The sequence below is a fragment of the Callithrix jacchus genome, chromosome 3 (genome assembly GCF_049354715.1).
Source record: "Callithrix jacchus isolate 240 chromosome 3, calJac240_pri, whole genome shotgun sequence".
In the NCBI taxonomy this organism is placed as follows: Eukaryota; Metazoa; Chordata; class Mammalia; order Primates; family Cebidae; genus Callithrix; species Callithrix jacchus.
In genome coordinates, this window is record NC_133504.1 from 187,272,039 (window position 1) to 187,296,081 (window position 24,043).

The window sequence follows — 24,043 nt, forward strand, 5'->3', positions numbered from 1 at the left end:
GCGGCGGCGGCCGGGCCGGGCCGGACGGCGCCTGCGTGCTGAGGCGGGACGCGGCCCGGCTGGCTGGCTCCGGCGGCGGCTGGGCTGGGGCCGCGGTGGCGGCAGCCGCGGCGGCGGGCGGCGGTTGCTCGTGCGCGGCGGCGGCGGCGGCGGCGGGTCCCGCGGGCGGCGGGGCGCTGACGGCCGGGGGCGCGGCGGCGGCAGCGGCGGCGGGCCGGGCGGCGGGCGGCGAGCGGGGGAAGATGGCGGAACTGGGGAAGAAGTACTGCGTGTACTGCCTGGCCGAGGTGAGCCCGCTGCGCTTCCGCTGCACCGAGTGCCAGGACATCGAGCTGTGCCCCGAGTGCTTCTCGGCCGGCGCCGAGATCGGCCACCACCGCCGCTACCACGGCTACCAGCTGGTGGACGGCGGGCGCTTCACGCTCTGGGGGCCCGAGGCCGAGGGCGGCTGGACCAGCCGCGAGGAGCAGCTGCTGCTGGACGCCATCGAGCAGTTCGGCTTCGGAAACTGGGTGAGCGGCGCGACGGGGGCCGGGCCCCGGCTAGGGCGCAGGAAGGCCGGCGCCTCGCCTGTAATCGGGCGCACAGGCAGCTCCGGCCCTGCTCGCTCGCTCCGCACCCCGGAAGGCCCCGGAGGCGGGGAGGGCGACGCTGCCGCTGTAGAGTCGGGCACCTGTCGGAACCTACGCTCAGAGAGGCTGTGGCGCGCCCAAGGTCACACAGCCGGGACGGGGCCGAGCGGGGCTTTGAACGCGGGCTGCTGACGGCAGAGCCATTTCCCCCGCCTGCAGGGACGCCTTCCCGGGCGTTTGCCGGGTGCAGGCGCTGGGCGAGACGCGGTGTCTTACCTGAGCTCGTGGAGGCAGTCAGGCCCACAGACTCGACAGAAAGCACCAGCAGCACCAGGGAAGAACGGCGGGCACCCCGCGGCTTGTCTCGGGGTCTCTGGTGCGGCCCCATTCGCTTTCTGTCATTGTCTGCATGTGCCCTGCGTGGTCCGCCAATGCACAGATTCTTTGTGGGTAGCGTGCCTGGTTTGTGCGTGGGTCCCCACAACACCCACGACATGGTTCGAGTGGTCAGTAAAGAATGAAGACAGGGGCCTGGGCTCGGGCTTTCGCTCTTTACCTCTGAGGCTCTGTGCGGGGAGCGGTGGGAGCTGGACGGGATCCACTCACGCTGGCCACATCGTGCGCTAGGCTCTGTCCTTGAGAGAGGAACACCGTTGTTCTGTCTGGGCGGTTCCTCAGCTCTCCGTCCACTCTGGAAGCTTGCATCCGTGTTCGAAAGGAGAAAATCTCTAGCTGTATTCCCACTCATAGCCTCCACATGTGGCCATGCCAGGCACCCTGAGAAGGAGGGGAGTGAGACACCCCCGGCGCCCTTAGCTTTCCAGAGCCTTCCCCTGCTCCGCCAGGTGCCTGCTTCTCGGAATAGCCTCCAGCTCCTGCCGCCTCTCCTGCAGTCCTGCCTGGGCTGCTTTCGTTGCCTCTTGCTTTCCTTTCCTGACAGTCTTCAGGGCCGCCTCACATACCCATTCTGAAGCCCTGAAATCTTGGTTCTCCTCCCAGCTCTTTAGAAAAGATGCTCCTTTCCGAATCCTTACCTAATGGCCCCCAGCACCGCGATGGCCATTTTTCAGAAACTTTCCCGCCTTGTCCTTCCGTGCTGTTTGCGGATATGCTCCCACCATGTGTTCTGTGCGGCTCTGCAGAAAGCGAAGGCTTCGCCCTTGCATTCAGGGAGCCTGACGTGAGGTACGGCCTTGGTCCTAGGCCCAGAGCTCTTCCCTAGCAGCAGGCCTCCATGTCCAGCCTGCTCCCTGTGTCCTGTCTGCCCTCGACGTAGTCCTTAGTTCCTTGTTCCACTAGGTTCCTGGTCCAGCTGATCCGCAGTCTCCTCACAATACCTCCAGAACCAACCACTTCCCGCCGTAGTCCCGCCGGTGTTCACTTCTCGCCTTGACCGCTCTCGGAGCCACCTTGCTGGTTATTCCCTGGGTCCCCATTCCACACACCCTACCCAGAGCAAGCGTCGGCTGACACCGGCCTCAGTGGCGTTTACTTGGATTAAACTCTGCAGCCCGCATGGCCTTAGAAGTGCTGAGCAGTGACGTCTCATCTGGTACCTCCCTTGATCGTTTTCTGTTTATTCTACCTGGTGTGCCCTTCCCCCGAATCATGGCCCAGGGACGGTCTTTCCAGTTAAATATCAGTGCCTCAGAGGGCCCTTCCCTTCGCCGTCCCAGTACTTGTCTCTACGTCAGCAGCTAAGGAGGCAGAGAGCCTTGCTGGTCTATCTGTGCGTATGTCTTGACATTTTCCCGGCCGCGGTGCGCAGTTGGCTTTGGACGGACCAGTTTGACTTCAGAACCTGTGCTCTTGACTACACTGGCTGCACTGCCTTCCCTGCGGCACTGTGGAAAATCCACAAAACACAAGACCCCGGCATTGAAAACATTTACATGGTTTTGGAAGAAACCAGGCTGGAAGTGGAGAGGCTCTTTTGGAAAATAATCCTTTCCAAACTAATGTGCACACAGACCGCGTGGGAGCTGGTTCAAATGTAGATTCTGACTCAGCTGTTAGAGAAGACAGAGCCAGGAGAGGAAGGGGATGCCTGGGGCTTGGGCCTGGTGCACAGAGGGCCTGGCTAGGCTTCGGTCAGGGCCTTCTCCACCACACCAGTGTGAGGTCAGGGCGAGGCCTGACAGCCTGCATTGCAGCCAAGGCGCAGGGGGTGCGCTGGCCCGTGACCACCCCCGAGTGGTGAGGCGCCGTATTCTGTCGAGCTGCCACCTCCCCGGCAGAACCTCTGCTTTCCCCCTGGGACTTCACTTTTCTTCCTCTGAGGCTCTTCTGCAGCTCTGAGATGGGTGCTGCTCTTCTGAGCATGCATCCAGCTGTGTGCACAGAGCTGGCGTGTCCCCTTCCATATTTAGCCTCTGCCCGCTCTGGGCTGGGCTCTTCTCATATAGGTCTTGTGCGGTCTTCATAGCAGCCCCAGGGCTGGGTTCCTACTCTTACAGTTGAAGAACAGCAGCTCTAAGAAACTAAGCACCTTGTCCAGGGTTCCGTGGCATGTCATGTGATAGAGCCAGGAATGAATGCAGGCCTGTGTGACTCCAAAGCTTGGGCCCTCACCCATTCTGTGCGAGAGCATTAAGCAATGTGGGTCAGAGGCTGGGAGGCCATTGGTGCCACCGCAGGAGTGGATAGACTGGAAGGACTTGACCTGATTCACTGGAGATTAGTGTGGGGGAGGGCCTGGGTTCATGGGCTGGGACGGTGAGTGTGGAAAGAGATGGTGTGGGGGTTGGGGACAGTGATGTGAAGAAGGATGAGGCCTGTTCAGTTCTACTTTCAGATGGCAAATGGTGACACAGGGGCTGGGGGTTTTACTGCTTCATGTGGGATTCATGGGAGAGGGTGGGTTGTAGCCAAATCTGGCAGCATTGTGGTCACACATTGTACCAAGGCTGGGGCATGGGGCTTGAAGGGAACGGGATATAGCTGAGCAGGGTTAACAGTGACACTTGGGGGCTTGGGGACAACTTGTGTGCTGGCATGTGTGTTTGTTAGCGAGGGCCAGAGAGGATGGGTTAAAGGACCTTGGCAACAATGGGGTAGAGTTGGCAAGTGGTGACCCCGTCAGATCAGCGGGGTTTGGTGTCCCTAGATGGCTGGTTTGTGATGGGTTCCGTGCAGGATTCCAGGAGTTCGAGGCTGCAGGCCCTGCTGGAGCACAGGAGCACAAACACAAGTGACAGCTAAGGGCAAGTCGCAGCTGTGGCAGAGGAGCTGGAGCTGTTTATTGGTTGCCAAAGAAACTGGACTGACACCGAGGAGCTTGAGGAGGTGGTCAGGAGGGCTTTGGCAGAGAAGTGGGGTTCAAATGAGTGTGAGAAGTTCTCTGTGAACCATGGAGGGCTTTGTGAATACACGTCAATGCTCAGCCTCCTTCCTGGAGCCAGATGGGGTGTCCTGAGTAGAGCTACACCCTTCGAGATCATGGTAGATATCCAGGAGGCAGCAGCATGCCAGATACATATACGATCACTGTCTTGTGCATGCATTCATTCTCATCCATTCAGGTAGCACTGCCTCGGGGGTGGGAATAGCCCAGCCCCTGTGGTGAGAATGGGCTGGGAGTAAGATGGCTGGTTTACTTGGTAGGTGCTGTGTGGGCAAGGGGGCCTCAGAATGTCCTGCAGAGGGGACACGAAGTGGCTGTGCAGGTAGAGGAGAGTGTGGAGGAAGGAAGGGTTTTGCATTTTAAGAGTCTGGTGTATTCAGGGCCAGGCAAAAGCCAGCTTGGATGATGGAAGCTCGTGAAAAGCCCTGGGTGCCAGGTACAAAAGTGTGACAGCTTTGAAGCCAGCTCAGGCTCTATGATCATCCAGGATCTGCTCGCCCGTACCAGGCCCTGAGCAGGTGCTGTGACACACCCCTCACTGTCTTCCTGCCCCGTAATCCCTGAGACAGATGTTTCCTGCATTTTTTTTTTTTTTTGAGACCAAATGTCGCTCTGTCGCTAGGCTGGAGTGCGATCTTGGCTCACTGCAACCTCCGCCTCCTGGGTTTAAGTGATTCTCTTGCCTCAGCCTCCCAAGTAGCTGGGACTACAGGCGTGCGCCACCATGCCTAGCTAATTTTTTTGTATTTTTAGTAGAGACGGGGTTTCACTATGTTGGCTAGGTTGGTCTCAATCTCCTGTCCTTGTGATCCGCCTGCCTTGGCCTCCCAAAGGGCTGGGATTACAGGCGTGAGCCACTGCGCCAGGTGATTCTCCCCACTTTTACAAATGAGGAAACAACTGTGGGTGATGTGGGAATGTGGAATCTGAACCCAAGCCTTCTGACTCCACGCCTAGAACCATCCATTTCATTGGTTCACCAACCATGCTGCAGGATCCTCTGGGATTCCCAGGGGTCCCCCTAGATCTGCTGGATTGTCATCTCTGAGGCTGAGGTCTGGAAATTTGGATGGATGGAAAGAACCCCAGAGAGCTGTGAGGTGTGGTTGGGAACCATGGGAAGGGGGGCCTTACCTTCCCCCCGAGGGCAGAAGCCTCCCATGCATCAGCTGCAGGCCCTGAATGTCCTAATGGAGTTCTAGGGATCGCCATTAAGGATGGGCTGGAGGGGCGGGGGAGAGCCCGGATTGGAGAGTGGCCGGGAGGGGCAGGGTGTGCAGAGGGGCGTCTCCAGCCTGCAGCGGGACAGCCAGGAGAGCTAGCTTACAATGAGTCACCCCCACCCCCAAGCTGCTGAGTCGGGGTGGGGCTGAGAAGCTGCATTTCTGACAACTGTCTGGGTGCTGCTGCTGTGACTGCCCTGGGACCCCACTTAAGAACCCCTGGGGTAGAGTGGTTAGACATGTCTGTCACTTTCTAAAACTTCAAAATTATTTTAAAATATATTTGTTTGTATTGTGGTACAATATGTGTAACATAAAATTTACCATCGGAACCGTTTTTAAGCGTCCAAGTGTGGAAGCATGAAGTCCACTCAGTGCTGTGCAGCCACTGCCAGTCACCTCCAGAACGTTCTCATCTCGCCAGACGGAAACTCCCCCCATTCAGCACTCACCCCTCCCCCGGCACTCCCATTCTACTTCCCGTCTGTGGCGCTAGGGACCTCATAGGAGTGGGATCCTGTAGCATTTGTCCTTTTCCACTGGTGTCTTCCACTTCGCATCATGTCTTCGGGGCCATCTGTGCTGCGGGCCTTCCTTTCGTGGCGAAACAGTCTGTTGTCATCCGCGTGGCGGAGTGTGCTTATCACGCACCTGTGATGGACGCTGGGCTGCCTCCACCTCCTGGCGAACGGGAATAAGGCTTGCTATGAACATGGTGTTCAGGGATCGCTTCAGGGGCCTACGTTCAGTTCTTTTGGGTAAATAAAAGTGGAATTGCTACATTAGGTTCTGTGTGTAATTTTTTTTTTTTTTAAGACAGGGTTTCACTCTGTCACCCAGGCTGGAGTGCAGTGGCACAGTCATGGCTCAGTGCAGTCTTGACCTGGGCTCAAGTGATCCTCCAACCTCAGCCTCTCAAGTAGTTGAGGTTACAGGCATGTGCCACCACACCTGCCTAATTTTTAAATTATTTATAGAGACAGGGTCCTGCCATGCTGTCCAGGCTGGTCTTGAACTTCCGGGCTCGACAGAACCTCAGCCCCCACACAGTGCTGGGATTAGGCTGAGCCCTTGCACCTGGCCTTGTGATTTTTGAGGAACCACCCTGCTGTTTTCCACAGTGAGAATGCCACTTTCGAATTCTCTGTCACAGGTAACCTTATCTGACCTGATGGTGTCAGTCACCTTGAGGGCCAATGACTAGTCTAAGTCACTAAGGTCTCTGAGTTCAGAGAGACCTAGAACGGAGGCTTACAGGGCTTCCCATTGGACGAGGCTGGGGGCAGTGGCCAGGGACAGTGTGGGCTGCAAAGCCAATGAGTCCCCAGCCTCTGGGATCAGAGGGACATGTCTGCTGAGCTGGGAGGAGACGGTGGCTTGGTGTCCTCAAGTCAGCTCTTTAAAGGTGACAAGACAAGACTGGAAGAGGGAAGAGCTGGGGCCGCCACATGGCCACGACTGAGCTGGTGTGCCAGCCCCAAGGGCTGTTGGCGTCCATGCCTGCCTTGCCACTCTGTCCTGTCGCCAGCTGCTGGTGGCCATAGTTGGTCCAGTGTCTGAGGCTGAGAGACTGGAGGTGCTGGAGTGACTTGGCTGTGGGAGGTGATGAGGACAGCCTAGTCAGCCGGGAGCCCATGGGACATGGAGGCAGGACTTGGAGCTCCTAAGAGGGGCTGGTGGCCTGGGTGGCAGGTGATGGCCAGGCAGGCGACTTGTCAGGGCTCTCTGACCTGTGCAGATGGGAAATGCCATCTGTGGTCTGTGGCTAATGTGTTTCTTACCTTGCTCCGTCCATGGGGCCGGTGGTTCCCTCCTGTCCTTTAAGACACAGTTCAGTTCCCTGCCCCATGGATTTCGTTTCCTCCTGGCCCTGCAGGGACTACCCGGTGTGTCCAGCTGCTCGTTAAGGGCTCTGCCCACAGAATGCCCTTCCCTGGCAGGACCCCCTCCCTTCACCCAGGCCCCTGGGGAACTGGGCCTTCCTGGCTTTTTGAGGCTTCTTTGAAGAAAAAGCCCAGGGGAAGAAGCCCAGCCTGGGGCTGGGACGAGCTGTCCTCTGGCTCGTCCTTCATAGTCCAAATGGGGTTTAGGAAAGGAGAGCATTGGGGCCACCGAGGGACAGCAGGATCACAGGGCTTTGCAGCATCGACCAGGACAGGAGATGCTCCCTGAAGCCTGCAGGGCTGGCAGCCTCAGGCACAGTCTGGCTGCGTGAAAGGCCTGTGCCTCACTGCACATCGCGGGGGCATGGTCAGCCCGAGCTGTGGCCTGACCCCAACCTCTCAAACATGGTTGTTCCAGAAAGAAGAGCAGAAGCCCAATGGTCCGGCTTCGCTCTGCCTCTTATCACAGCGTCAGGAAGCATCTAGGGCCACCTCCTGGTGTGCGCTGCATCGTGAGACGGTGGGGATGTGTGGTGACGAGCGCGGGCTCCTGGCCACATTGCCTCAGCATTCACTAGCTTCATGCTGTTGGCAGGGGCTCCCCTTCAGGTTTACTTTCCTTATCTGAAAACCAAAGGCAGTAACAACACTCCTCCCTGTGGGAACTGTCTCAGGACTTGGTGGAATGATGGGTGTAGACGCACTTATCTGCTGTAGTTTGAAATTTCATTGGTGAAACCTGGAATAGACGGGCTGGTCAGGAAACAAGCTGAGAGGATAGCAAGTGATGGGACAGATTTGAGCCCGGCCCTGGGGGTCACTGGAGGCTTCCTGGACCTGGCGACCTGCTTGAGGGATAAATAGGAGCTGTGGGAGGGAAGCTGACGGTGTCCAGCACTAGGGAAAGCTGCTGAGGTGGAGGGCACCCTGTGGCCGCACCTGCCTCCTCACCGCCCTACCAAGTGGGCCCTGGCCCCGAGCCTGGGTACTAGGAGTAAAGGGCACTTCCAGCAGGGTGGGTGCTGCCAGGCCTGCAGTGTCTGGTGGGGCTCTGGGAAGCTCCTGAGAGGTGCAAGGCGGGGGCCGAGGACAGAGCTGTAGACCTTGCAGGGTGCACTGAGGAGTTTGGCTGATGCTGGCTGCTTCGTGCTCCCAGACTTCCAGATTTTGGAAGGATTTTGGAGGCTGACCTGGTGTTGCTAACTTGAAAATTTGCCAGGTAAGTATATTTTTAAAAAATCTCCACAAGTGAGAAGTCTTGCAGGCCTCTCCCTGCTAGTCTCACTGGCTCGAGAGACCAGGGCCAGTGCTGGGGGGTCCCCAGTGACTCACCTTGTAGCCTTGGGTAAGCAACCTGGCAGCACGGAGGCTCTGGGACAAGGCAGCCACCTAGCCTGGGAACCTAGGGCAGCACCCTTTGGAGGCACCTGGAAACTGGCCTCTAAACCAGTGTGTATGCAGGAGCCCCTCTGCAGCCTCGGACAGAAGCTGGTGCTGAGGGCTGCAGAGGCTGCAGAGGCCAAGGCTGGCTCTGCCCTTGCTGCCTGCCCGTGGGGTGGAAGCACAGACACGAGGTGCTGGGGTGGACTTTCCCACCCTCCAGGCACCCCAGGATGTTCATCCACGGTTTCCACCCAACAGGACCCTTTCCTTCCTAAAGGGCAGGTGTCAGGGACTGTTTTTCTGTTAGGTAGACATGGCCTGTAGTTATTTGTCTCAGAGGAAGTGCAGATCCTGGGGCTCCCTGGCCCCAAGGTGGGGTGGGGAAGAGTATGAGCTCCTGGTGGCCTCTGTCCCGGCTGCTCCATGAGAGGGGACTCGGCCCACTCTGGGCCTGAAGCCTTTTCCCACCCATGTGAGGTGTGTAGGGCTGCATGTGTCTCCTGCTGGCAACGACAGACCCGAGGCTCAGAGACCGGCAGTGACTAGCCCAGGTCACAGAGTGGCGGCAGATGCCGGGGAGAGCTGTGATTTGGTATTGCGTTTTAGGCCAGCGGTTTCCAGAGGAAATAAAATGAACGATTGCTGCAAATAGTGTTGTTTCCAAAAGCAGCAGTCACTGTTCCCATAAGACCAGATCTTTTATGATTCTCAAAGAGGCCCCGCAGTAGGGTTTGGTAGTCACAGTCCTGGGGATTCCTGGCCCCAAGGTGGCAGGGGGTGGGGGTGGGGTCCCAGCACCATGGCTCCAGGCCTGTGTGCCAAAGGAAGCCCCAGCTGTGGGATCCATTCCTTGATCCCAGAGCACTTCTCTCCCAGACGCCAGCTCCTAGTCAGTCATCAGCCTGGGTGGGCTGGCGGGTCTCTCCGGTCCCAGCTGGGCCTTGGGTGGTGCTGCAGCACTGGTCCCACACCCTGGCGGGCAGAGGGAGGCGCAGGTGGGGGCTGGGTGACTGAGAGGCGGTGGCCAGGGAATGAGTGTGCATTTTGGGCAGTTACTTTCTGAAGTGGCTTTAGCGGTTGACTGAGGAAGAGGCCTCTCAGCAGAAGGGAAAGATTGAGGGAGTTACACAGTTTCCTCCCATTAAACCTTATATTTATGGGTTACCCTCTTGTAGGAATGATGAATGCTTTCGGCCGGTGGCAGACTTCTGGCCAGCTGCTTAACCGTGGAAGGTGCTAAAATGAAGGCCTGCCTCTTTAAAGAGCTGTGCCCATCACCAGCAGTCACTGCCTGGGAAAGGGCCACATTAGCCCCCTGGGCATGAAGGCCAGGATGGGTGTCACAGATGTGTCCTGGCCCTTTCTATTCCAGGAGGCGGCAACATGGTAGAAGGGGGTCCCCTCCTGCAGACTGCACCCTTGCCCTGAACTCCGCCTGGCCTCGCACCCTGGGACAAGTCCGTTTTCCAGTCTGAATGAGGCTGGTTCCGGCATTCCCTGGCCTGCCCACCTGTGTCCTGGGATGTTCAGATAGCCCCCAGAGTGCAGGGTTTATGGTGGGGCAAATGGCAGTACCAGGGGGACTCCTCTGGTCCCAGGTGGGGAACGAGAACGGAGTCCAGACCTTAGCCAGGGGTTCTGGCCTCAGCCCTGCCACCAGCTCACCCCAAGAGCTTACACTTCTCTGGGTCTTTCCCACTTCATGTACAAAGTCACTGCTATTGCTTCCAACAGGCCAGCTCACAAGAGAGTGACTGCCTGCCTTTGGGAGGGTGGGTAACAGTGCTGCAGGTCAACCTCTGTAAAATCGTTAAGAGAATCTGTGCAGAACCTAAATCTCACACCCTGATGTTGGAAGTAACTCTGCCCTTTGTCGTCGTAGGAAGATATGGCTGCCCATGTTGGTGCTTCGAGGACTCCCCAAGAGGTGATGGAGCATTATGTGAGCATGTACATCCACGGGAACCTGGGGAAGGCCTGCATCCCAGACACCATCCCCAACCGCGTGACAGATCACACCTGTCCCAGTGGGGGCCCCCTCTCGCCCAGCCTCACCACCCCGCTGCCCCCACTGGACATCTCTGTGGCCGAGCAGCAGCAGCTGGGCTACATGCCCCTGCGGGATGACTACGAGATTGAGTACGACCAGGATGCTGAGACGCTCATCAGTGGGCTCTCGGTCAACTATGACGACGACGATGTGGAGATCGAGCTGAAGCGCGCACACGTGGACATGTACGTGCGGAAGCTGAAAGAGAGACAGCGGCGGAAGAACATCGCCCGTGACTACAATCTGGTGCCAGCCTTCCTGGGGAAGGACAAGAAGGAGAAGGAGAAGGCACTGAAGCGCAAGATCACCAAGGAGGAGAAGGAGCTGCGCCTGAAGCTGAGGCCTCTATACCAGTTCATGTCATGCAAGGAGTTTGATGACCTTTTTGAAAACATGCACAAAGAAAAAATGCTCAGGGCCAAGATCCGAGAGCTGCAGCGGTACCGGCGAAACGGCATCACCAAGATGGAAGAGTCGGCAGAGTACGAGGCCGCACGGCACAAACGGGAGAAGAGGAAGGAGAACAAGAACCTAGCGGGCTCCAAGCGGGGAAAGGAGGACGGCAAAGACGGCGAGTTCGCCGCCATCGAGAACCTTCCGGGCTTCGAGCTCCTGTCGGATCGCGAGAAGGTGCTCTGCAGCTCTTTAAACTTGAGTCCAGCCCGCTACGTGACTGTGAAGACTATTATAATTAAAGACCACCTCCAGAAGCGGCAGGGGATCCCCTCCAAAAGCCGCCTTCCCAGCTACCTGGACAAAGTCCTAAAGAAAAGGATTTTGAATTTCCTCACAGAAAGCGGGTGGATCTCCAGGGATGCATCCTGAAGCTGAGACGCTTTGAAAGCCTGTGATGTCCAGACAGCGCGCCAGCCAAAATGACTTGGGGGAGGGGAACCACTTCCCCACTGTTACTCTTTTTTAAACAAATTGAGTTCCTTTTTTAAGATATAAATTCTTTTCATGGTCCTCTGAAAGAAGCAATAGTAACAGTCTTATATTGGAACCTGGGGAAGCAAATGTGTCCATTTGAACCGAGTCCTGCAAGTCACACACTGAGCGGATGCTCAGCCTTTACCTGTTCAGTTTGGAGCTTACTGTGAGATTGGAGAACTTCCTTTTATTTTGTGAGTGTTCTTCCCTTAGGGTACAAAAGCTATTGTGGGGTACAGGGGCAGTGTTTTCCTGCTGGACCGACAAGCCATCAGCGATTTCCTGGTGACAAAAGCTCTTCTCAGGTGGGGCTGCCTGCAGGCTCCCCTTTTCTGAGCCCATGCTGCCCACAGCTGACCCCAGTGCAGCCCCGGGCACATGGCACTTTACATGGGGGCAGCTGGAGCCCAGACTCCTGCTGTGTAGCAGATGAGGAACATCAGGCCGGAGGACAACAGGCTGGCGTTTCCTTGGGAACCGAAGAGGAATCTGTTGGTTGAACACAGAGACCAGATGACCTTCCACTTAACTGCCGGTGGCAGCAGTTTGAGCATGCAGTTCCCAAATCCCAAAGCTGACCCTGCGCCTCATTTGAATACGGCCAGAACCTGCTGGTTCACTTTGGGTAGCGCTGTGGCCCTCGGGCAGGCTTCCATGGGAAAGCACGTTAGTGGGAGGTACGCAAGGACCTCTCAACCCATTTTCACGGCTGGTCGTTGCTGCTGTTAGAAGAACCCATTGTAAAAAGTTCAAAGCTCAGAGCTCTGGATTCTGGCATCAGCTTCCTCAGGATTTTCTTCAGTTGCAAGTACCTTTCTATTGAAAATACGAGCACGCCCTCCTGGCTGAGCATCTTTAAAGTGTGGCCAGGCCCATGCCAGAGCCAGCTAACCGGTTGGCTGGTGGCAGTTCTGGTGGAGCACGAGGGAACCCATGTGGTTCCCCTGAGCCTTGAGCTGCTCTCTGTTCACTGTCTTGAATCCCACTCAGAAATGGCTTCTTCCCAGCCCTGCCTACAAGGTGTTCTCTGGGGCCCTCGTTCAAGGATGTCCATGGTACCTTCCTCCTGAACCTTGAGGAAGTCTTTCGTCTTCCGGCTGCTCAGGGCTCTCGGGTCCAAGGCCCTGCTTTACATGTGGCGTGCTCAGACGCCAGCACTCCACTCTTCCAGGAGGTTGACTTGCCTCTCGGGCCCTGTAGGTACCAAGAGACTGTTTACCTCCCAGAATGTTTGGGCTTGAATTTACATTAAAGTGAAGTTATTTGAAAGAAAACCTCATCATTTCTAAGGATGACTTAATTACTGTGCCTTTTCCTTTCTTTTTACATCCTTCGGTCCCTTAGGGTAAAATTTTCAGCATTAACTAAAACATTTCAAATATATTGTATATGGCTTTAGTTGTAAAGTATATTGCATGCCGACGGAGAAGTGCTCCCTTTTAGCTAAGCCCAGAACTTCTCTCTTCACCGTAAAGTACTGAGCAGTGGTATCATGAGGGCCACCTCCACATTGTCCCCTGCAGAATAAATGCGGATGACAGAAGGCTCATGTTGTCTACCACTGAACAGTGTTGGAGATGGTGCTAAGTTTTTAGTTGTCTTAGCCCCACTGGTTCTCAAAGTGGGGTTCCTGGCCCAGCAGCAGCATCCCCTAGGAACTTGCTAGAAATGCAGACCTGCAGGCCCCACCTGGCCTTCTGAATCAAAGTGGAGGGCAGCGAGCTGTTTTCACAAGCCCTCCAGGTGACTGATGTAAGCTCACTTGAGAACCATGGGTTTTAGCTATTCTGGTATCCCCCTGATTTTCTACAACGCCAGGGTCCTAGTTTGGTGAGGTTTTAAATGTAGTCTTATTTTTGTATTAAATGACTGCCAGACTTATATGAAGCTTGAAGCAGCAGACCATCCCTGTCAATGTGTATGGCCCGCCAAGAGCCGTCAAATGAAAAACTGCTGAAGCGGGTTTCTACTATGTATATCTTTTTGATGGTATGAAGAATTTATTTAGGCTTGACTGTTTTAAAACACCATAATGAATGTATAATTAATTTATGTTAAAGTATTAACCCTTTGTTCCAAGGGAATGGTGGTGTGGTTGGCTGCGGCTTAGCCCATCAACCGTTCCTGTCACCGTAGTCCTTAGGTCCTAACCTCTGTCGGCAGCTCAGAGCCTCCACATTTGTATTTGGTTCTCATGATAAATCAGCCACCATAATCCCATGGAATTCGGTCTTGTTAAAATCTAAGCAAACTATCTGAGTCAAAAAAGCTGGATAACTCTTCATTGCTGTCTGAATGGCCAACATTCCAAGAATGTATTAAAAACAGCAACAGCGTTTTGATTACTTTGTTTTCCATATTAAACAAGTTGAGAACAAAGGTGCGTCACTGCTTCTTACCTCTCATTCTCAACTGCTCCGGTGTCTTCTCAAAGCCACACAGACCTGGGGGAAAAGTGCATCACTGCTTGCCTCTTACCTCTCATTCTCAACTGCTCCGGTGTCTTCTCAAAGCCACACAGACCTGGGGGTGAGTCACAGTTCACACACATACAGACTGTTACGTGACATGCTGCAGTTTGGTACTTTGTATCAAATGAGTTTTTCCTCCGGAAAATTTAAAGTTACTTTCTCTTAAGCAGAAACCCTTTCATGCCAGCTGCCCTCCTCCCTCAAAGCAGCAGAACAGCCAGAGAAAGCAACGTAAGTCTGAGTCAGGGAGCCAAGCTGGCTTCCATATGCCTGAGCGTTCCAGTCCTGGTTTTGACTGTCCACACATACACCAGACCCATGCTGCACTATGCTAAGTCCAGTAACTACTAGAACGTAGCTGAAGAGCTCTTCAGTGTCTGCTGTAAATGTGTATTTAATTAAGAGACACTTTCCTGTTACAGGTTGAGAAGGAATCTGAAGTGCTGCAAAGTCTGAAACTTTGAACCATGCCATGACATTCAAGATGCTCATTTAGAGCGTTTGTTGTTTTAGAGTTTTGCTCTTGTTGTCCAGGTTGGAGTGCAATGAATGGTGCAATCTCAGCTCACTGCAACCTCCACCTCCCGGGTTCAAGTGATTCTCCTGCCTCAGCCTCTCAAGTGGCTGGGATTACAGGCATGTACCACCACGCCCTGCTAATTTTTTTGTATTTTTAGTAGAGACAGGGTTTCTCTGTGTTGGTCAGGCTGGTCTCCTGACCTTAGGTGATCCGCCCACCTCGGCCTCTGAAAGTGCTGGGATTACAGGTGTGAGCCACGGTACCTGGCCTAGGGCATTCTGGATTTTGGGATTGGTGATGCTTAACCAGTAAGTATAATGCAATTAGTCAAGCAGGGAATCTGGTTTCAGTCAATGAGGGCACCTTTTCTATGCTGAGGCACGTTCAGATACACGGGATCACTGTGTCAACAGCTGCTGACGGTATCAGTACAGTAACATGCTCTAGTCTAGGAGCAGTAGGCTGCGCCTTAGAGCCGAGGTGTGGAGCAGACGACACCTGTGTTTTTAGGTACACATGGTGTTCGCAGGAAGAAACTCCCTGACGATGCATTTCTCAGAACACATCCCTATGGTTGAGCCATGCTCAGCTATATTCCAAAATCTGAAGGAAAACAAAAACCGAAATTTGAAACACTTCCGGTTCTCAGCATTTCCGACGATACCCAACTTAGTGTTGACTGTGGGTGACAAACTCACTGTATAAAAATATTCTGCCACATTGAGCAATATTGCCTCGAGGTTATGTGTCAAGTGCTTTTTAGCAATTGCAGTTGTAGCTGAAAAGGGAGGAGACTGCAAACATTCATAAAATTAGTTGATAATTACCTTTCCCAGCCTTTGTTTCCACAGGGCGGTGACGCACTCACAGCAGCACAGTGAGAACAGGCAGCGCTGGAGCTCCCAGTCATATTTTATCCAAAATACTATGCTGCCTTCAGTTTCTGACCAAATTAATTTAAGGTATCTTAAAGGAGGAAAATGTTTGGGAATGGTATCCCAAGTTGAAATATTATGGGACCATTACCTGCACCTTTTAAAATGGGAAGTGAAAATAAACTGACTATGACCCATCTTTTCTGGAGAGTAAATGGCTTTCATCATCAACTTCAATTCTAGAAGCCCCTCACCTAGAAGCAAACGCAGCAAAAGGTTAGCTTTTCTATCGTTCATGAGAGACTCCAATCACTCAGCCTTTTTCTAAGCCCTAGATGAGCGTGTAAATGAGGAAGAGTGAGTCCTTTGGTAAGTCCTCAGATCACCTTTTGCAAGTCCTGTGCCTTTGCTGTGGCTCCTGGGTGTTTCATATTCTCACCGTGACAGGCTGCAGCTGCACTGGGGGAGTGTGGCTCTCCCTTTCTGTGTAGAAGCATGTGCATGTGGGTACGCGTGTGTGTGCATGCGTCAAGCTGACAGCTTCAGGGCTGGAGCAGAGAATGGGAAGGATAAGTCGTGCCTGCCTCAATGGTAAGGATCTCCACCAGAGGACACAAAATTATCAGAAAGTAGGAAAATAAACATTAGGGCTTTAATCCTCTTAAATAAAAATTTTAAATTAAAAAGTCAACATTTAAAGTATACCAAGTGTGCAGTTCTTTTTTGAGAAAGTCCATTTTGCCAGGAAATATACCTTGAGGTCGTTAGTAACTAGTTGGATGTGATTTAAATGTGTCTGCATTTAGATGAACAAAACAGGGTAAAATGAACTTGGCCAAGCTCAATTCCTGGCCAAAGAAAGGTGCTGAGGATTGTCAGTGCCCACGCATTTCTCAGCGGTCAGTTTCAGTCGGCTGTGGACTGATGACAAACGAACTCACTGTTCTTCACAAAGATCATACTTTTTTTAAAAGTAAGAAAAAGGCTTCAACTCTTGCCTTCCCTTTAATGAATGAAATGTACAACGGGCTACGTATGCCAGTTGCTCACGCACCGCAGTGAGCCGCAGGGACACTCAGTGCAGACTGGCGCGTCCAGGCAGCCAAATGGAATTCCCCAAGATTTTTATTTGTTTAAAATACTTTGGTGTCAGGAGAGTCTGGGCAGACATGTTACTCATGATGCTCCGGACACCCAGCAGGGCCCACTGAGCTCTTGAGAAAGTCTGTGGAAATATTCACCGTGTGGCACTAACCATCAGGGAACAGGCTCCTGAATCAGAGTTCAGTAACGCAACTGTGCAATCAGCTTCATTTTCTGTTTAGCCACTAGCTACTTCGCTTTCCAACAAGGTTTGGGAAAAGGTCAGATGTGCTCATAGACGAGGAACAATGAAGCAGCCTTAGGAGTTACAGTGTTAAAAAACACCCACCCCATCAACGGCAGCTAAGCCTCCTTCACCACCCCCACCAGGGCGGGTCTCAGAGTTCGCCCGTGCAGCTTGTACCCCACTTTGCTAACTAGGGCCACTGTGCCCGGCTCCTTCCCCTCTACCGGCGTGTGGAACAAGGCCTCATGTTCGTAAGGGTCGAACTTGGCTCCGACAGGGTCCAGCCGGAGCAAGCCATGCTTGGTGAACACCTTCTGGATCTGGACTTCAGTCATGACCAGCCCCTCGTAGAGGTTCTTCAGGTGAGGGTTATCGTCCTTGATTTCTTCTTTGGGAACACACTGCGTTGCCTTCTCCAGGACGTCCGCCACCTCCAGCAAGTCCTTGCAGAAGGCCTGAATGCCTGGATGAAGTGAAAGATCATTTGCACTCCATACCAATGCACAGAACAGTTCTCAACTGTGAGCCTGCTGGCCTGATGGGGAGGCAATTTCATAACTTGTCAAATCAGTCGCCTCAGAATTCCAATGGGTTGGTAATTTTAAGAAACACCACCACAAAACCCCCAAAAGTCATTTATGGGATGAGACCTGGAATTTACTAAAATGTCAAGAAAGGAGCGTAGCAGAGGGGAAAATACCCTTGAGACATCCAGGCCCAGATGTCAAGTAAGCAGTGAGATACAGAGGACTGGAACGTGGAGGGTCTGGGCTAGAAGCGAGACCTGTGTGTGGATTCCTCAGAATTCCAATGGGCTGGTAATTTTATACTCACAGGAGTATGAAAGTTACTCGGGGAGCACAGCAACGGGGGAGAAGAGACCTGGTACTGAGTCCCCAAGAGCCTAGACATTTACAGGTCAGAAAGGTGAAGAGCCAACAAAGCATATTAACAAGAAGAGAGGCACAATAAGAAACAGGCCACAGCATCCAGGAAAAAAAGCCTTTCAAGAAGTGCTTCGGTCTCTGAATGCGGCAGTGACTCTGGCTCAGTTTCCATGTGGACTCTCACCCTGTCTGACCTGGGGCATATTACTGACCCTCCCTTGGGCCTTAGGTTCTGCACCCCTAACACCAACTGTCAGTCATGCAGAGACCCACGGCCAGCACTCAAACACCAGCCTGTGGAGTTGGGAGCCTGGCTTATTTACCAGCTTTGTGATGTGTGGCAGATCACTAAATCTCAGTGATCTCAACTGTAAAATGGAACGACAGGGACAAAAATATCCAAAGGTGGCAATGCACACAGCACGCTGGGAGTTCTGAAGTGATGCCAGTGTTGCCTCCGGAGGGCGAAGGGGACAGGCATCAGAGGCCGGCCTGCTGCAGGCTCCCACCGAGGTCTGTCGGGGTGGACGTGCCTAGTCACAATCCTTCACGCAGGGGCTGCCACTGCTGGGCCCCGCCCCACAGCCTTGCTGTCTGACACTGCCACATGCATGGCCTTCCCCACCCCCCGCCCCAATTGTCTCCTTTCCAGAATCAACACCATGCTGTGTTTAAAAAGTACCATATAACTTTGCCTCCTCCACCAATTTTTGGCTCCTCTGCCGCAAGTTCTCAGTGTCTGCCAAAGCTCGTTTATATTTTTCCTAAAAGAAAGGAAAAGGGAGATTTATATTAATATAGAACAAAGTCATAGGAAAGCAAGCCATATGTGGGATGAGATGAGACCCAGAATTTACTAACTTTACTAAATATAACTAACTCTGAGTCCAAACAGAAGTAACATTTATTATCACCTTTGAGATGTGACTGAGGAGTCCAGCTTAACGAAAGCTGCACTCACAATCCTTTAATGTTCAATGCTGCCCAGAGGTGGCTCGGTTCAAATACTCCTTGTGTGGTCATCTGAGTTCTAGTACATTCCTCATGTCTCACCACCTTCCTGTAAGCTCACTCATTTGAGCTTTTCTTTGTTTTTTTGGAGACAAGATCTCACTCTATCGCCCAGGCTGGAGTGCAGTGGTGTGATCTCGGCTCACTGTAGCCTCAACCTCCTGGGCTCAAGCAATCCTCCCACCTCGGCCTCCTGGGTTGCTGGGACTACAGGAGCGCACCATCATGCCCAGCTAACTTTTTAGTTTTTAGACAGAGCCTCACTATGTTGCCCAGGCTGGTCTTGAATTCCTGGGCTCCAGCAATACTCTTGCCTCAGCCTTCCAAAGTGCTATCAGAGCGGTAAGGCACTGTGCCCAGCTAGCTTTTCTCTCTTTAACATTTCCTGAATTGCTCTGTGGGGGCCTCTACACCGCATCCATTTGCAGTCTTCAGGCAATCACTGTGCAGTGGCGAGGGGCAAGGGCCCTAAGTCCAGATGCTCCCGGCTTGAGCCCTGGCTCTGCACCCGGCAGCAAGAATGAGCACAGGTAACGGGCTGGAAACGGTGCAACCACTCAGGGTCTGATGTCATTCTCAAACCCTTAAGGAGCTTGATTTGTGCCACCCATGGGTTTTTACATGCAGTAATAATCCATATAACTAATTCGTAAAACTCCTACCTGCCTATGAGAGCATGGCATAAAACCACACTCCTGCCTCCAACTCTTGTACTTGGAATTTTCTGCTGCTTCTTCTAGGTCCCAGCCTAAACAACCTTACTGAGTAGTCCTCATTTGTAAAGACGACTTTAAGTTCTAATTCAACGACAAATGGAGCGTGTAACGATTATTCTCTTGCCGGAACCAGAGCTGCACAGGATTTGGGTTCTAGTCCTTGCTTCGGCAGTAACTGGCCACCTGCGCCCCCTGCAGGCTATGGACAACGGCTGAACTCTGGCTTTGGTCTGTCACCAGTGAAACCTGGAACCTTTATGTGGCCCACGGGAGAAACATCAGCTGAGCCCATCCCCACAGGAGCCTGAAAGTCCTCACCACAGTCTCCTTCAGCTGCTCCTCCAACTTGACCTTCTGTTCCAGGAGGGTCTTCTCTGTGGCAGGAGGATCTGCCTTCTGTTCACTCTGACCCACGTCCTCTTCCAGGTTCTGGCCACTGTTCTTCTGTTTTGTAGCTGTGCACAACAACCGCGGAAAGGGCCTACAGAGAAGTCCACATGGAAGAAATGAAGACTTTGTTTCTGTGCTTATTAGTCAGATGTATGATTTAAAAAATTTAAAATAACTTGCAACCTCCGCCTCCTGGGTTCAAGCAATTCTCCTGCCTCAGCCTCTGGAGTAGCTGGGATTACAGACCTGCGCCGCCACACCTGGCTAACTTTTTATCTTTAGTAGAGGTGGGGTTTCCCCGTGTTGGCCAGGCTGGTCTTGAACTCCTGACCTCGAGATCTACCCGCCTCGCCCTCCCAAAGTGCTAGGATTATAGGTGTGAGCCACCGCGCCTGGCAACTTAAAATAACTTCAAACTATTTAATATTACTGGGGGAGAAAACACTTCTCTTAGATCAATAAAGGCACACTGTACATGACATACAAAAGCTATGCTCATAAGTAGTAAATATACAGATTAACATATATATATATATATATATTTTAGAGACAAGGTCTCTCTCTCTCATACACACACACACACACATTTTTTTGAGACAGAATCTTAGCCTGTCACCCAGACTGAAGTACAGTGCAACCTCTGTCTCCTGGGTTCAAGAAAGCCTCCCACCTCAGCCTCCTGAGTACCTGGGACTACAGGCGCTCGTCACCACACCCAGCTAGTTTTTGAATTTTTAGTAGACATGGGTTTTCACTATGTTGGCCAAGCTGGTCTTGAACTCCTGACCTCAAGTGATCCACCCGCCTTGGCTCCCCAAAATGGTAGGATTACCGGCATGAGCCACCTTGCTTGGCCTCTCTCTATAAATTTTTAGAGACAGGGTCTCACAGTCACCCAAACTAGCGTACAGTGGTACAATCATAACTCACTGTAACCCTGAACTCCTGGGCTGAAGTGATCTTCCCAGAGTGCTGGGATTACAGGCATGAGCCACTGTACCTGATTTTTATTTATAAGATCTTCTGTAGCACATGCCTAAACTTACACGCCAATGTGCCAAGTTACAGTACTTGGTATAGAACAGACTAAGCTTCTCTCTCCATTCTAAGGTGACTTCTGAGACAGTCAGCCCAGACCTCACCACCTATTTATGGAACAGCTACTACTAGAGGTGCGGCCCATTGCTGATCCTGATGACAAAGACCCAGCAGAGATCTTGCCCACAGGGTACTTGCCACCATGCAAAAAAAGACATCTAAACACAAAGAACTGTAATTTGGGATTTAAAAATGATTAAGGCTGGGTGCAGTGGCTCACACCTATAATTCCAGCACTTTGGGAGGCTGAGGCTGGTGGATCACCTGAGGTCAGGAGCTCAAGACCAGCCTGACCAATATGGAGAAACCCTATCTCTACTGAAAATACGAAATTAGCCAGGCGTGGTGGCACATGCCTGTAATCCCAGCTGCTTGGGAGGCTGAGGCAGAATAATCGCTTGAACTCGGGAAGCAGAGGTTGCGATGAGCCGAGATCATGCCATTGCACTCCAGCCTGGGCAAAAAGAGCAAGACTCAGTCTCAAAAAAAAAAAAAAAAGTGATTAAAAAAAAAAAAGGAACTAAGTGCTTTGGGAGGCTCAGAGTAGAAGGACATACCTAGCTTGGGGAAGGGGAGACCATGAAAAGCTCTGAAGCATAGTTAAGAGTTACATAAAAGGATCCGAGGTGGGACTGGGTCGGGATAGAGGCAGCTTCAGGAAGAGGAAACTGCTTGGTCAAAGGCATGAAGGCAGGAAAGCATGGGGTATGTACAGATGAAAGAGACCAAGAACTCTAAAACTGATATTGCAAGTGACTTAAGGCATTAGCCGATCCTATGCCCACCAGGAAAAGGTTAAGTGATAAGCCGAGGTCACAAAGCCATTAATGAATGATAAAGTCTTAAAAGCTAGATTTCTTCACCAGGACCAGAGGACTCTTTCTTTTTTTTGAGATGGCGTCTCACTCTGTCACTTAGGCTAGAGTGAAGTGGAACGATCTCCATTCACTGCAAACTCTGCCTGCCGGGGTCAAGCAATTCTCCTGCCTCAGCCTCCTGAGTAGCTGGGACTACAGGCACGTGCTACCATGCCCGGCTCATATTTTGTATTTTTGGTAGAGACGAGATTTCACCATGCTGGCCAGGGTAGTCTCAAATTCCTGACTCCATGATCTACCTGCCTCAGCCTCCCAAAGTGCTGGGATTACAGGCATGAGCCACTACACCCAGCCTGAGGAACTCTTTTTAAATTATGCTACAGTCTAATCTGAGAATAAACTATGATCGATTTTCTTCCAGATTAAAACAGGAAGACAGTCAGCACACAGAATTCACAGGCAAGGTGGTTTACTGCGGTACTGTGGAGTGACAAGTTGGAACAGTGTTTGTCAGTGAAGAAATGATTGAATAAACTTGCTAGCACAATCTGGAATATTACGCAGCTCCTAAAAATGAGCTAAGGCTGGGCGCTGTGGATCACACCTCTAATCCCAGCACTCTGGGATGCTGAGGAGGGTGAATCATGAGGTCAGGAGATCAAGACCAGCCTGGTCAACATAGTGAAACCCCGTCTCTACTAATACAAAAATTAGCCGGGCGTGGTGGTCGGCACCTATAATCCCAGCTACCGGCAGGCTGAGGAAGGAGTACCCTTGAACCCAGGAGGCGGAGGATGCAGTGAGCCGAGCTCTCGCCACTGCACTCCAGCCTGGGCAACAGAGCAACACTTCATCTCCAAGAAAAAAAGAGTTACATTGGCATTTCATGGACACACTTTGGGTGTTTTGTTAAGTGCAACTTAGAGAAATACACAAAAGAGGATTCCATTTTTGTAAAGACAAACTAGAAATCCTGTGTACCTATTCATGTTTTAGATTTGTGGAAAGAAGTGGAGTGGGAGGATCCATTACAATCTTGCCATGGGGGTGGAAAGTGATGACCTTTTTATTTTTACTCTTGTGATTTAAAAAGCTAAGAATGTAAATAAAAACTGAGTGTACTGAGAGGGAGGCCCTCTCCAGCTGTTCTGTCTGGGGGTGTGACAGCCACCAGCCTTTCTGCAGGTCAGCTCTGCATAGACCCCTTTCGGAAAACACAAGGTGTGGACAGGAATGCCACAGGACCCAGACTCAGCGCCGTCTCGCTCTGCAGAGGGAGACTGAGTCTCAGAGAGCCTAGTTACTCTGAGAGCTGTGACTACAAGTCAGTTCTCCTGCCTCTCCCTAGTTGAGCATCTTTCCACAAAACTACCATTCCAGAGACAGAAACGATGCTGACTTGGTGGTCACTTTCCTGGTAATTAATTCCAATACCAAACCACTACTTGACCAAAGTCTTTTTACTCAAGTATTCCACGTGGGTTGCTGCTCTCGGCTCCTAAGATTTAAGACATAGTTTATTAAGTTAGCACTCACCCCTTAATCACCTCCACTGAAAGTGATGTTCACCTCACCTGCCTGCTCTTCAGGGAAAAGCACATTTCACTGCTCAGCTTTTACTTAATTTGGCCCTCAGTGGCTTCTCTTATCAATAACTTGGTTCTAGGCAGTTCCTCCAGTAAACAACACACTAAATACTTGCCATACTAACTTCTGGGGTAGAACTTTTAAAAATCAGAAGCGGCAGGATTAAAAAAAAAAAAAAGGCACTCTTTCATGGCCCTCAGGCCCGAAGCGTGCGCTTGTCTAAAACAAACTCTTCGCCCAGCAGTGGCACAGGCTCGACTGCTCTTTTGACCTCAGATGCTGGAGAAGGCGGAGTGATGGAATTCAAGGCTGAGTGGAAAATGCCCGTGAACGGGCAACACGCGCCTTGAGACACGAACTTCCCGAGCACCGCTGTGGCCCCGGCTTCCAGCCGCCGCACGGAAATGAGTAATCACAGCTCCTACCCAGGGCACACCCGGCCGGGCTCGACCTTGCTACGTGACCTTGGACAAGCTTCTTCAACTGCACAAGTTGCGGCTGCCTCTGCGTCCATAAGCGCCTGGGCCATGGACGCGCGCGAGGCGTCGCCCGCAGTCCCCGGCCATCAAGCGCACGTGGGCCACCGTCCCCTCCACGCTGGACGCCCCCGCGCTGCGCTCCTCTCCTTCTAATAAGGCGCCCGCATGCTCCACGCTTCCCGTCCAGGCGGCCATTCCCAAGCCTCGAGCGGGCAGCCCGGCCGCAGAGCAGGCCCCGGCTGGGCGGTCCGCATTCCGCAGCGGGGAACCGCGAGCCCGCAGACGCCCAGCTCCAGGGCCGAGGCTGGGAAGGAGTTCCCGGGGCTGGGAAAGGCCCCAGTCGGAGCGGGGGTTCGCGCTCCCACATCAGCCCGGGAAAGCCGAGTGCCCCTTACCTGAGAGACAACGCCAAAGCGGGAAGACTGCGCGGCACCAGCCTCACGCACTGAGCCGCCATGACTGCCACTGTCTGCCGCC

The 24,043-nt window shown here is 52.8% G+C and overlaps 2 protein-coding genes and 1 long non-coding RNA gene across 4 annotated transcripts; 1 reads left to right on the forward strand and 2 right to left on the reverse strand.

The window, feature by feature from the left end:
* Window positions 1–22: 22 nt before the first annotated feature.
* TADA2B (transcriptional adaptor 2B) lies at window positions 23–13,763 on the forward strand. Of its 2 annotated transcripts, none has more exons than XM_003732535.6 (2): window positions 23–512; window positions 10,287–13,763. In XM_003732535.6, exons 1-2 carry the CDS (start codon window positions 243–245, stop codon window positions 11,277–11,279), a joined length of 1,263 nt encoding a protein of 420 aa, XP_003732583.2. In that variant the 5' UTR covers window positions 23–242; the 3' UTR covers window positions 11,280–13,763. The 2 variants fall into 2 exon arrangements, with proteins under 2 accessions (XP_003732583.2, XP_035150031.1); XM_035294140.3 differs by having other exon boundaries at window positions 23–287.
* LOC144581845 (uncharacterized) lies at window positions 12,442–15,286 on the reverse strand. The gene is made up of 3 exons (XR_013533212.1): window positions 15,203–15,286; window positions 13,784–13,828; window positions 12,442–12,578 (listed from the first exon to the last, which is right to left on the reverse strand). It is a non-coding gene; the product is annotated as an uncharacterized LOC144581845 (long non-coding RNA).
* A 594-nt stretch (window positions 15,287–15,880) lies between these two features.
* GRPEL1 (GrpE like 1, mitochondrial) lies at window positions 15,881–24,043 on the reverse strand. Its single transcript, XM_003732536.7, has 4 exons — window positions 23,962–24,043; window positions 19,513–19,675; window positions 18,150–18,231; window positions 15,881–17,043 (listed from the first exon to the last, which is right to left on the reverse strand). Exons 1-4 carry the CDS (start codon window positions 24,021–24,023, stop codon window positions 16,697–16,699), a joined length of 654 nt encoding a protein of 217 aa, XP_003732584.2. The 5' UTR covers window positions 24,024–24,043; the 3' UTR covers window positions 15,881–16,696.

Bases quoted from the DNA above. Each gene is read 5' to 3' on its own strand.
- TADA2B (XM_003732535.6), top strand. From the start codon at position 243: ATGGCGGAACTGGGGAAGAAGTACTGCGTGTACTGCCTGGCCGAGGTG. The intron at 513-10,286 runs GTGAGCGGCGCG...TTGTCGTCGTAG, and splicing joins AGTTCGGCTTCGGAAACTGG to GAAGATATGGCTGCCCATGT.
- GRPEL1 (XM_003732536.7), bottom strand. From the start codon at position 24,023: ATGGCGGCTCAGTGCGTGAGGCTGGTGCCGCGCAGTCTTCCCGCTTTG. The intron at 18,232-19,512 runs GTGAGGACTTTC...CCTTTCTTTTAG, and splicing joins AGCAGCTGAAGGAGACTGTG to GAAAAATATAAACGAGCTTT. The intron at 17,044-18,149 runs GTACTTTTTAAA...CACTTCATCCAG, and splicing joins GGAGGAGGCAAAGTTATATG to GCATTCAGGCCTTCTGCAAG.